General features: G+C 33.9%; 1 protein-coding gene across 1 annotated transcript; it reads left to right on the forward strand.

Annotated features, from left to right (window-relative positions):
• The first annotated feature begins 6775 nt into the window (after positions 1-6775).
• LOC119636618 (chitin deacetylase 8) lies at positions 6776-8201 on the forward strand. The gene is made up of 3 exons (XM_038032096.1): positions 6776-7082; positions 7170-7894; positions 7955-8201. Exons 1-3 carry the CDS (start codon positions 6882-6884, stop codon positions 8199-8201), a joined length of 1173 nt encoding a protein of 390 aa, XP_037888024.1. The 5' UTR covers positions 6776-6881.
• The last annotated feature ends 5591 nt before the right edge of the window (positions 8202-13792 follow it).

Here is a 13792-nt window from a genome sequence, read left to right on the forward strand (position 1 = left end):
ATAAGCATTTCCAAGTGAGGTGACCAAACATACTCTCTATCGCTGCTTTTACCCGTTTTCTTTGTTTTTTCTCTTCCTCCCTACTTATGGGAAAGTAAAAAAAGAGAATAAAAAAATGTCGAAAAAACGTAACAACTATAAAAAATAAAACACAACACGTATGAGGCAAAAGAGGGAAATGTTCCCTTATCTGCTAGAACTAATTTCGATAAAGTGCGTATCAAAAAATTTTTGTTCACCTTCTTTTCATGTCTTCTTCTTCATTATTATTGAGGTTTTTAATAATTTCAAAAAAAAAAATTAATAATTTGAAAGGTTATCTGTCTCTGTTCAGATGAGTATAAAGTAAAAAAAGCATCATTAAAACAGACTCTAACCAGTACAAAGTCAAAAACTAAATTAAGTGCATATCGGAAAAACCGATTCATTTATTATCTATCATTACGGGCTTATTATATTCTTTGTAAGCTCATTTTATCAAAATATTTTCAACACGCGCAAGAACGAAGATTGAGGGACTTGATAAGGTACATATATATTCTTGTCTTATTGTTATAAATTTTGAAATGTTCGACGCATGTTTGTGCATGCGAATGTTCGCCTGTTAAGTCTATGGTCAAAGGTCGCGTTGTAACAAATGTTAAGATATCGAATTCAAGTTCAGCAAAAACATTATTATTTTGCTTGCAGGCGGGTTGATATTGAAAATCTATGAAATCAGTCAAAGAACAGTAGGCTACGGTATAACATAAGCTGAGAACATCTATAGATGTGTAGATATAAATATACGTAATTTTTTTTCCCGCTACTCATAAACAACAAATGGTATAACGAGAAAGTTTTCGACGTAAATTCTATAGAACATCCTACAGTAAACGTACAAAAATGGATTGATCCAGCCATCACGCCTTCTTTCGTTTGTTTTTTTAGAAGGATATTGTGGGGGAACAAAATTTAATTTTAGCAGTTTATGATGAAACTCCAGTGTAAAATAGTTTGTTAACTTATTGGCTTGCGTGCGGCAGCCAGACCTGCACTGCGGTCTCCAGCCAGGTCTACTTCATATAAAAGAGGCGAAAGATCAAAAGGTGAGAAAGGAATCAAAGTATATATATGGAACATGGGCTTACGATATTACGTTGCCTGAGTGCATGTTTCCTTAATACCGTTTCCGAAAGAATTTTACAAGCGTTTGCGAAACAACTTGTGGATTGTGTAACCTATGTTAAGGATGTACTAGCAATTTGTATTTTGTCATCACAAATTTCAGAGCACTTTTTAGGTAAGTCCGACTTAAATAAAAACTGCGCCTATGCTAACTTTTCATTTAATCAGTTAAAGTTCAGGAAGTCTACGTTGTCGGTATTTATCTTTTTAGATGAGATTGGTGGGTTTGGACTACTTGGGCTTACCATTTCTGTTCACATTGATCAACAGGATAGTCTCTGACTTCGGAACAGGCTATTGTAAGACACTTTCTCCAATCGAGAATATCAAACCAAACCTGATGAACAAAATAATTTTATATCTTGAGATCTTTCCCTTGAGCTAAAGCATTTCCCGAAGCCGTTGCACGGAAAACCTTAATTCTTGATAGCTTTGTGCTATTCACGATTAGGATATAAGATTATGACGGTAGATCTTTCGTAAAATTTCCAATGTTTTCAAGAATGAAAGCAACTATAGAAAAATTTCATATAAACTGGTGCCACGATTATTTTGCCACACCCTACTATTAGTATTGCAACTAGCACAACGAATAGCTTTTGTCACCTAACTGACTTAGTGGCCATCCATGAAAATGCTATTTCGATAACCTAATCCTCCACAAGCTCAGAAGTACATGAACTTTCGATGTGTTTCATCAACTTCTTCTTCTTCCATCTGTCGAAAACAGATGGTTTACTGTGCCGAGTAGGAAATATTCTTAATCTTAACAAAGTTGACAGTTAGCTTAAATCATCATAAAAAAAATGTGTTTTACCCAATTTCCTGAAGATATAATAAATTTCAATATAAAAAATGGAATTTTTTTGGTGCGCATGGAACAGATTTCGATTTGAATTGATCTCTAGCTCCCTTGGTTCATTTAATCTAAGCTAGCGTTTGAAAATTGACTTATCCCGTTACTGTTTCTGATCAATTTTATTTTAAAATAATATTTAAAATAAACATATTTCCGAGTAGTTGAAGTTTTTTTTCCTACGAAATCTTTAAATCTTTTTGTCTGTTTTCATCCTTTCGCGAAGATCGGGAAGTAATCGCAACACAAAAGCCTATTTAAGCAAAACATCAGTAAGATAAAAATGCAATGAATTCGATGAGAATACCAGGCATTCGTTATTTCTTTCTTAACTGTGAACGCGTGAATCAGCTGCTCGAAGCTATTTTCATTTTTCACATGTCAGCCATCTTAACAAGTCAGACATTAAATCGTCATCCATTATTATTCCTGGATTTTCAAGAAAATATTATATATTGAAATTTCTACTTTTCAATGTTTTTACCTTCTATGGCACGAACACATAAGTAAATACTTTACTTTCTATCTCAATCATTGCAATTTGAGCTTTCCGGAAGCTTACTCGTGGGACGTGCTCATGATGATTGAGAATATGTTTACCCTGTTGTCGTCTAATGCGCATTTCTGCGAATAATAATAAAATTAAGAAAATGCAAACGAAAACTTTTTAGTAGCCCCTGAAACACGTGCCAATACCGTACATCATGTCATAGCCGAGCGAGGTCGACCATTAAACACCCTATACTAAATTCGCCTCAAACAAGGTAAATACCATATTAATACTGGTTTGCGCGTAAAGGGGACCCGGCCGTGGGGATCCTCGAATGGGGCTGCGAACTGCAGGCATGTACTAGCCTACAAACCAAACGCAATCAAATTAATTTTTTTTTCGCCAAAGCGATTACTATCCTGCAAATATATTCAAATGACAAAAATTAGACTTTCCTTGGGACACTTGTATCAAAACAGAAACCTCCCTCGCCCCGATCAATTATATTATTTACTATATAGTATTTTTGCCTTATAGAGGACTACTTGTTTCAAGAGTTGTTGCATGGGCGAGTTTCCACAAAATTGGCCCCTTTCTGTCTAATATAGCGGAATACTATTTACGGCAACTTTTGTTAAAAAATTTTTCATATTACAAACTTTTTCCAGATAAAGACATTTTCAAAATAAGAGCGTGGTAAAGTGGTCGAAAAACAAATCCGACCCAGTCCACTGTCATCGTGTTCTTAAAATTGGTGAAAATATCTCGAAACTTACGAATCGCAAATTGAACACAACAAAAGACGGACAGATAGGTAAAAATAAATGGTAATAAAAAAATCGAGTATGTCTTAAGTCCTTCTGCTTGCTGCATATCAAGCCAGATGCATTTCAAAAAACTTGTACCGTAAGTGGTCTAGGATACAGAAACTGCACTATTATGAACCATTGTTAAGAGTACTAAGGAGTCAAACTTCAAAAACAGCCTGAGCATTACTAAAACCGTCTTAGCTTATGTTGTCTTAAAATTTCTCCGATTGCGAAAATAATGTTATTTGATTGTTCAAACTAAAATGTTCGATTTTTTAAATTTGCTGCGCCTCAACATTTTATTAAAATACATCATTCTCTTGTAAGGCTTTGAGTACTACGGTTAACAATAAGCTAGACGGCTATAATAACCGGAAGCTATATATATATATATATATATATGTGATATTTGTGCGGTGATAGTGTCAATTTGTGTCACTTGATAAACGACTAAAAATTATTTCTAGCCGTAAGGTTTACTTTTGTTTACTATATTCTACCTATGTTTGCCTTCCCTTAACGATTTTCACACAGTTAATTAACTTACATTCATACATACACCATCAGCTCGTACGCTACTATCCAATAAATATTAAGGTAAGCAGAGAAACCGAACATTTTACTACGTATAAAACGTATAAAATCAAATCAAAGGAAGACAGAGAGAGGGCGGGAGAGTAAAAGAGAGGAAAGAGAAAAGTTCAAAAAGAACGCCTATATCTTTTGCAAGCCGTGCATAACAAAAAACCTAAAGGCCAAGCACATAAAGAAACCATGGCTGACCATGGCTGGGTTGAGAGTTGAAAGAAGAAGTGTACATAGAATATTGATGATGTTGGTGTTGATGCTGATGTTGCATACATTGCATATGCACTGCAGTGTTGTACAAATAAATGACAGAAATTAAAATGAGTTGCAGGAAATCATATTAGGGGACGTTTTCGTTTGAACATCTAAAGTAAATAACTATTCGAAAAAAAAAAAAAAAAAATAGAAGCAAATTCCCCCTGAATCCATCAATGTCGTTGGCATTACAATATAGGCGAACGACCAAATCGCATTGAAATTTTAAACGGAAATTAAAAGCTTTCCATCATTTGCGAGCAAAAAGTATCCTCACAAGCAATATCCAAGTTATGGACAATATTGAAATTCTTACCTTTAATTTAACAAATGCCTTGTCACACGTCTTCTATTCTTTTATTTTTTTTATTTTTTTCTTTGCTATTTTATATTTTCAATGTAAACCTTGTTATTTTTCATCTATTCACACAGAAGTCATTGCATGTTGCATGCTAAACATGCTACCGTGAAACGTGACCTCAACTTTTAGTTATTTGTATATGAATTTAAATTTTTTCCATTTGTCTCGCATATATCTACTGCTTCATACGAAACAGCACGTCCTGCTAAGGACATGCCTTGAAAGCAGAGAAAAGCAAGTCAATTAATTTACATTTTTAGTGAATTATTTTCTCTTTTGTATAATTTCATGAAACCCAAAAAAAAAAAGAAAAAACAGAAAAAAGAACAAACGAAGACAAGACTGGCACCGGACAGTAGTTCAAAGCTTAAAAGGACATTTTTTTGACAAGATATGCATAAATCACATTTCGCTGCAGCATATATATTCTGAAATAAAAGCAGCGAAAATTTTCTATTCAAAAGTCTGCCTTAAACAATCTTATCAAAAGTAATTAGTTTTAAAAGTTAACAAAACTCAAACCCATCGGAATGCCCCTACAACAAACGACAACAGCTTATGTTTTTTTAATTGCGGTTTAATCAAGCGCCATATTTCCTATCTGTAATACTGTATGTATGTGTTGGTCCAGTTTTCGACCTGGCAATTATTTCTTAGTAGCAAGCGGATAGAGTCGTTAGAAGCTACAAAAAAGATAATTCGAAGAAAGTTTTAGAGGTCGTATCGGGTGTTTCGCTTCTCAACCACCTTAAGCATCGTCTTAAACAAACATTGCTTGAATGCTATGACATTCGTTTTTAGTGTGACAGAAAATGATGTGAATGCTATAGCATCCAAATTTTTAAACGAATTGCTCTTCACATCATTTTATATAACTTCAATGTGCGAAGAATAATTGCGTATGTTATAGGATTCATTGTATATACATAAGCGTATTATGGCTAGTCATATAAAATATACCATAACTAATACTAAAACAATTAAAAACACTATCGAAGGCCACGACGCAGCATTAAATATCATACACCATCCCCGAGCATATACATGCATATATCAAAAAAATGATTGGATCCGGACCGTCGTCCCTGGTCCAAAATACAAAAGTGTACCAATTTTTATCAAAATATCTCAAAAATTGCGATCAATAGATTGAACAAAAGAAAAGAAGACTAACGGACGGATGGACAGACAGACAAACGAAATTAGATCGATTGAGGTCAATATAATAAGGGGTACGTTCTCAAGTTCTACTGGATGTTGCATGCATCCGCATAATCTTCACATACCTTGGTACAACAAATTTGGTAGGGCATAATGAAGATAGTATCGTCTTGCCAAATTGTCAAAAAGTTTTTTTTTTTTATTGGAAAATTATGTAAAACAATGATTATGGCGGAATGGCCGAAATTTTAAAAGGGGCCAAAGTCGATCTTACGAACATAGCTGTAGAGGTATGCTGAGTGCATAGACATAGAGTTCATAGACAATGTCCTCAAGTATTCAAAGACATTGAACCCATTGTATAATGCTGACATTATAAATTATATATGATATAAAAATTTCTTTAAATTTAAATTTTGAAACTTTAAAGCGTTTGCTTGGAAACCATATTTTCCGCACCGTTGGCCTCCTCTCTCCACTTTCGTCCAATAGTCGTGAAATTTTAACCGAATCTTTGAACTAAAATTTTCTAGGAAGAAATTAAAATTTATCGAATCCACGACAGATTCCGAGGGAAAAATATAATTGAAATGGATTTCCTTTCTCGAGCTATTCGTTGTCAAAATTTCACGATACTCACTAAACTCTGTGTCGAATGTCCCGAACAAATTTTTAGCTTCTAGTTCTAAGTGCAAAACTGGCACCTACTGTACAGTAAGGTGAAAGATGCCCAAAAAAAAAAAAGAGAAATTGGTTTACGAGAGCTGCCAGAGTTCCATTTGAAAAAAAAATTTTTTTTTTCTTATACTTACATATATAGAGGGAGATAGCTACTGATAAGTCGCTTCACTTATTTTATATAAATTTCGAAAAATCACTTAATTTTCGAGGATTCTCGGATATATTTCTTCTTCAATGAAATCTATTAATTTTGATCATTTCTTTAATGCAATTTCCGAAACTTCTTAGATGGAATGAATGAAAGAGTGGAAGAATGTCAACATAACGAAGATTACTCTCGTCTTTCCAAAAATTATCAATTCGATATATATCGCATCGTTTATCTAGTCATGAGAAAACAATAATTGAAAATGTTTCAATAAATGAATAGACAACGTGATAAGATAACGAATGAATCTTGCGAGCGTATAAAAGCAAAACGCCTTCGCTTAAAATAGGTCTACTACTTTAAAGATGTTAAGCATTGCCATAACATCATTGTTAACCTGTACGCTATTAGGTACGGCTGAAGCCGCTTACCAAACTCCAATACACGTTGATGCCGAACGAGCTGATATATGTAGTACGGGAAACTGTTTACCGCCACAATGTCGCTGTTCCGGCTTAACTCTACCAAAGGCTGCATTTAAAGGGCGTGAAAAAGAAATTCCTCAGGTTAATTACAAATGATTCATAGAATAATCTGTTGTGTTGAATTTATTACCGATTTACATATATACATATATATATATATATATATAGTTTATCACTATAACCTTTGATGATGCCGTAACTGCTCTCAACTATGAACAATATCAAAAGATATTCGCCAATCTGCATAATCCGGATGGCTGTGAGGCGAAGGGTACATTTTACGTTTCCCATGACTATACCGATTACGCAAAAGTGAATGCTCTTTATAATCAGGGACATGAAATAGCTTTGCATTCAATTACTCATGGCAACGGTACAGACTATTGGCGCAATGCAAATGAGAATTTAATGATGCGTGAATTTGGTCAACAAATTGCGATTTTGGAGCGTTTTGCGAAAATTAATCGTAAACATATCAGGGGTATGCGTTTACCTTTCCTGCAAGTAGCTGGTAATACGTCTTTCATAGTAGCCAAGAGATTAGGTCTATTGTATGACAGCTCTTGGCCTACTCAAATGTACAGAGATCCAGCAATGTGGCCATACACTTTGGACTATTTATCTGTACAAGATTGTCAGATTGGACCGTGTCCTACCGCTTCATTACCCGGTTTGTGGATTAATCCTATGGTAACGTGGACAGACATAGAAGGTTACAGCTGCTCCATGATAGACGGTTGCATATTTTTGCCCAAAGACAATGTTGACGCTTTATTCGAGTGGATAAAAATGAATTTTCGAAGGCATTATGAGGGTAACCGGGCTCCCTTTGGCATGCATTTACACGCTGCTTGGTTTAGTCGCGGTACTAATTATTTAAAAGCTTTTCGCAAGTAAGTTAAACCAAAAAGCTTGTAACTATTTAGATATATGTATTATATGTTGATTGATAGATTTTTAGAATATGCCAATTCTTTGCATGATGTATATATAGTTACCCCTAGTCAAGTTGTACAATACTTGAAACATCCATCTTTGGGAAGACCTTTCAAAGGATGCTTTAAAAAGCCGAAAGTGTCCTGTCAACCAATCACATGTGCTTTAAAAAAGCCTGTAACTGGGGAAACACGTTACATGACATGTTGTGATAGCTGCCCAGACGTTTATCCATGGCTAGACAATCCTTTGGGAGAAATTTAAATTAACAAAGTCTTCTCGATATGTTTGCAATATTCAATTGTGTAATTAAAAATTAAAAAAAATTTATGAGATAAAAAATTTCAAATTTTTTCAACAGTTATCGCAATAGAATGCGAAAACCGAGAAATGAGAATTAAGCCCCTATTACGATTCTTTTTTTAGTTTTTTTTGCGGCATGGGAATAAATGCATGAAACATAGGTAGATTTTTCAACAATTTGAAGTTTCTCGTCATCTCGCTATTCATTTAGAGATGCGCTCATTAGCATAAATATTACCACCAAACCGTTCGTTGATGATTTATTCAACATACATAGTCGTATGTAGAGGCAAATACTTATTTGAATTGTTTGTTAGTTCAATGGATATTGACTGCTCTACGCCGAACAGAGACGGGTAGAGTGATTGAGTGGATGAGTTTTCCAACCAAGTTTCTCTATAATTTTTATTTGTTTGTGTTTGGTTTGTTTGCAGAAAAATGATGATTTGTTTTCAGTGACTAAAAATTTCCACACGAACTCCTTCATAGAGAAAGAAAGAAACTAAAGTGGAAAAGTTCAATTTTCAAATTATGACGTAAGTTGAGACCAGAAGGTAATAACAACTGGTAAACTTACTACACACCATACACTTGAAAATTGTACTTGAAATGTTAACAAGTCCATCATCCCACATAGATTTATGATAGGTTTTAGACAAGACGGCAACGAAAGGGGAATAAATAAACTTTTCATTCACTGGAAGGCAGAATGCAAAACGAACTTATTTTCAATAAGTGGCCTTAAAATAAAATATCAAAAGCATAAAATAACTTTTCACAAAATTTGAATATTAACTAAAAAAAAAAAACAAAAAAAAACTTCATGGCTACCCCAAGTGTCAAGGAAATTTATAAATTTTTCTTATTTTCTTGATTTACTCGAAAATGCCTTTTGCTCTGGTCAACCAGCTTCTTCCAACAAATAAACAAATTATGCAATAATAAAGAAGGAAGAGGAGAAAGAAACAATCATTGAAAAAGTTGTACCCTATAAGGAACTTCTTATGCTGTTCGCATATGAAATGCATCATCATCATCATTGTTATCAGCTGTTCCTTTTCTGCAACAGCATTTTGCATTATTAAGTGCGTTATGTAGGTTCGCACTGTACGCTTACATGCTTTGGGTTTGTTTGTTTGCTTAGGAAAAATGAGGGAGTCACGTACTGAGGCGTTTACCAAATTCTCGCCGTTCATTCGTCAATCTTCTCTCATTTATGTTAATTCTCATCATATGTATGTTTGTATGTATATATAGTTGCTATAAAATATATAGGGGTTGGTTGCATGCTCCATACAAACTACATCAGTATTTATAGTTGTACTTAAACCCCTATTTTACAATCAAATGATGTAATATGCGACGAGGTTGGTACGACCAGTACTGCAGTCCATTCATTACAGAAATAGTTATAAATAGGGAGCATAACAGTTCGAAAGACTTTTAAAACAAAATGCAAAGATAAAAAAAAGGTTGCAATGACTTTCAAACTAAAACGGTTTCATGCTTGTTTTGCTTGCTTTGATTTGTATGAGTTGCACGAAATTGGTATGAAGCAGAGGCGGATGCATTTTAAAAACAATAAAGGAAACATAACCTTGCCTATGTCATACATTTTATATATGATGCGAATATATTGGAGCATGTGTTCTTTTTTTTTTTTTTTTTTGTTTTTTCATATTCGAATACACTTAGCTAAGTAGAATTTATTCGCGTTCTGGTGAAAAATATTGGGATATAATTGTGAATTGTGCACAATTACAATCTATTTCTTTTTCTTTTTTTTTAACTTTTTTCATAGTAAAAATTTGTGGAAATTTTCCTTAGCTGCGGTTGACTTAATCGACACTTTCATAGCTTACGAATTTAATGAATAAGAAAAAGTTCAGAGCAGATTTTATAAATATTTTTTTTTTTTTCAGTTCAGATCCGTTTTTTTTTTTTCAAAATTATTTCTTAAATATTAACAAAAGAATAAAACAACAAAACTAAATAAATGAAATAATAAGTAAATGAATTAATTTCATCAAATAATTAACATCATATATAAAATTAGCAAATACACTAAATGTAACATGTTTGCAAAACTTTTGATCAGCGACTTGTACCGGTAAAAATGATAAAGAAATGGGAAATACCAGTGTACAGAATGGTTGAATTCAAAGGTTTTTGACCTTTCTCTGCGTTAAAATAACAAAGTTTTCCATGCAATATTATTGATTCAGTCAGCGTACGACGAAGCTAATCATGGAGCCCTCAAAATTCTTCTTCTTCCAAAATTCATTACTTTTCTTGCTTATTTGTAGAAATCTGCTGCCGAAGCCCACCAAACATCTTCAGAGACTTGTGGAAATGCTGCACCATTATTTTCCAACTATCGGCTTTGATTCTAATCGTTTAAAAGCGGCGACAAAAATTGCCTGAAAATGGCATTTTTGTCACTTGAGGCAAGAGTTGGCCAGGAATGGACAACGCTCTGCCACACGCAGTGTACTCACCGGACATGGTTTGTCTTGATTACTACTTGCTCAGATCGGTGCAGCATGGCTTGGCTGGCACGCAGATCCGCAAATTTGAAGAAGTGCGAGAATGGATCGACGATTGGATCGCTGACAAACCAAGATATGTTTTTTCGACATGATATCGCCATGTTGCCAAAACGATTGTAAAATGTTGTAGAAAATGATGGAAACTATTTCAGTTAATATATATTGTACCAGCTTTCCATAATAAATGTCTTCTTTAAGTGAAAAAGTGATCTAAATTTTTGCAATAATCAAAATCTGAAATGTTGTTCTTCGTCGTGCACTTTGCGTCAGTCTTTTTAGTTTAAAAACCCTGCAATTATCTTTGGTGAGAGATTTCAGACATTAAACAGGCAAATATACAAACAAGTGAATGATTATGGCGAGAAAAAGCCGATCATTAAACATCATACCCGCAAATCTCCATTTATTTCTGAAGTGAATATGTAAAAATTATACCATGTTTTTTCTGTAAAGGCATGCTTTTTATTAGGACCTTTACGTGAGATGGGGTCCATATTGATAAATAGATGGATTTGTACCGAATTTCGTGCAGTTAATTTTTATACTCAATTACTACTCTGCATCAGTCTCGACCGTACTAGTTTTTGCTATGTAAATGCATACTACTCGTGGGAGTCATTATATGAATGCTCAAATTGACTTATCATATCCAAAATTGTTTTTACAATTTTTTATGTCGAAATGTCCAGCGGTTTATGTTAAGAAATTGGGTAAATTGGAAATCTTTTTCGTATAACATATTTTTTGCAATAAGAGGTTTAAAGGGAGGAGTGATGGTGCAAAGTAATAACGTTAACCTATTTCCAATAGGGTTTGTCCTTGAGACCAGATGAGCCAGCGTAGTGAATTTCGTCAAAATATATCGAAACCTGTAGATTGAATACAAAAAAACATCACGGGGACATGTGGACAGACAAGGTTGAAGTTATGCGGAAAATGATTCTTAATCGATTGATTGAACAAAACGGTGAGTCAGCCTTTACATCGTTGCGAGTGTGCGTTCATACACATGAACTTAACATACTTTTACGCCAAATGTCATAGCCTATAAAAATGTTATGCAAACTACAATTAATGAAAGTAAATGCACTTAAATTGTATGTTTTGAATTGAACGTTTTGGGGGGAGAATTGATTTTAAACTGTGCAAACTGTGTTATATTAAAAACGATAACGGAAGCAGGAAGTTGAAACTGTATTAAGCACATATTCTTCTTCAAAATGAGTAACGAAATTGATACAATTGTATGCTTATCCATGTCCGACCACTTCTCGCTTATGAAATTAAAATTAAAATTACATACCTAAGAAGTTTTATCTGTGTTAGCTGACTAAGTTTACGACTTTCTTCTTCTGCTCTATACGTGGAGAAAAATTGAAAATGTATTCAATTGTTCCACTATTTTCTATTTATCTATTAATTTTACAGCAGTATACGCTACTCTGCATTTGCGATGCCGACATAATTATTTTTCAATTGCAACAAGTCAAAGAATTATCATTAAATATTCGAAACCATTTTGTTTAATATAGTTAGTCATATAATAACGCTTTACGTGGAAAATGATCGTAAAAGTAGTCCTTTCCAAAACATTTTCAAACGTTCGTCCTTAAGCCAGGACTCGCTTGGGTATTAAGTTTCTCAAAAATTGCAATCTTTAGTTTAAACACAAGACGGACAGACGGACAAATGGACAGACAAGCGTAGATAGATTCCGAAACTGATTGTGAAAGTCATTCTGAATCGATCAGTCTAATAAGAAACGGGCTTCCAAATCCCTCTGGGTGTTGAGCAAACTTAGTATACTCTTCTACAACAAGCGCTATAGGGTACAAATATTTAATATTATATCATACTTCTATCTAAAAACTTACTTTTATCTAAAAAAAAAAAAATAAAAAAAACCGACGAACAAAACTAAATGTCGATGCCGTATAACGTAGGATAGGCGTGACTGATTTCTCTCATTTTTTCACATGACTCGGCGGATTGTTCACGGAATATACGTTGAAACTTCTATCATTACATTTTTTGCAGTTCACCCAGAAAGCATTGACTTCCCAAGATTATGTTATATTGTAAATGTGTCCTTTGACTGACTTGATCCGCTTACAATAACAATCCGAGTTCGAGAACATACAACATTTTTGCCAACATTGAAGCCGACATCGTCACATTTACGCAGAGATTAATGATGGACAGACGAACTTCGAATCATTCAGAATCTATAACTCATCCAGGAAATAATATACATTAGTCGCAATAGCTCTGGGTCTTCCTTCTTTCGCGTGTTGAAAACATTTAAATAAAGTGCATGTACTACGATATCTTCGATAGGGGGAGAAAGAAGAATAATAAAAAGCAGGTATTATTGGAGGTTAAAAAATGAATGAAATTTTCTAGTTTTATGAAGCAGAGAACAACAAGATCAAAAGAGCGGTAACAACAAAGAGTTGCATTCCAATTACGTAGACTCGATCTTTTATAAAATTGACACTGCTGAGATCATTGCTTACTCCTGAGCGATATACTTCGAAAATTTCCGCTTTATCTGATCAAAAAATTTCACCTTTTTCTTGCACTTATATAAATCGAAATTCGTAGCGACTTCGTTTTTCAAATATAGTATCAAGTAATGTTATATGCCTAACCAAGTCTGTCCAGCCTGTCTTCTAGGCACACACCACTAAATGCACATTAGGTAGTGCTATCGAGGCATTTCGCTGAAGTTCTTTTTAAAGTCAAGTCCATAATAATAATATTTATTTGTGTTGTAGTATTTTCTTTCACAATGGAAACCGAAAACTTGATTCAAAACTTTGTGTGATGGAAGATTGCTGTAATTAGCGAGTAGATTAGCGAGTTGACTTGTCAAAAAATTTGTTTTGTTACGCTTAGACCTTATAATGTTTCCGATCGAAATGAATTAAAATCGCAAAAAGTGAACAAAATATTGAGGAAATGAGAATTGGGTAGCCGTGGCTCCAAGTACGGTTTATAATG

This window comes from Glossina fuscipes, unplaced genomic scaffold (assembly GCF_014805625.2).
Source record: "Glossina fuscipes isolate IAEA_lab_2018 unplaced genomic scaffold, Yale_Gfus_2 28, whole genome shotgun sequence".
In the NCBI taxonomy this organism is placed as follows: Eukaryota; Metazoa; Arthropoda; class Insecta; order Diptera; family Glossinidae; genus Glossina; species Glossina fuscipes.

What these genes read in the sequence shown, in the direction of transcription:
- LOC119636618 (XM_038032096.1), top strand. Translation starts at nt 6,882, where the DNA reads ATGTTAAGCATTGCCATAACATCATTGTTAACCTGTACGCTATTAGGT. An exon ending in GTGAAAAAGAAATTCCTCAG is followed by an intron (nt 7,083 to 7,169) that starts GTTAATTACAAA and finishes ATATATATATAG; the next exon opens with TTTATCACTATAACCTTTGA. An exon ending in TATTTAAAAGCTTTTCGCAA is followed by an intron (nt 7,895 to 7,954) that starts GTAAGTTAAACC and finishes GTTGATTGATAG; the next exon opens with ATTTTTAGAATATGCCAATT.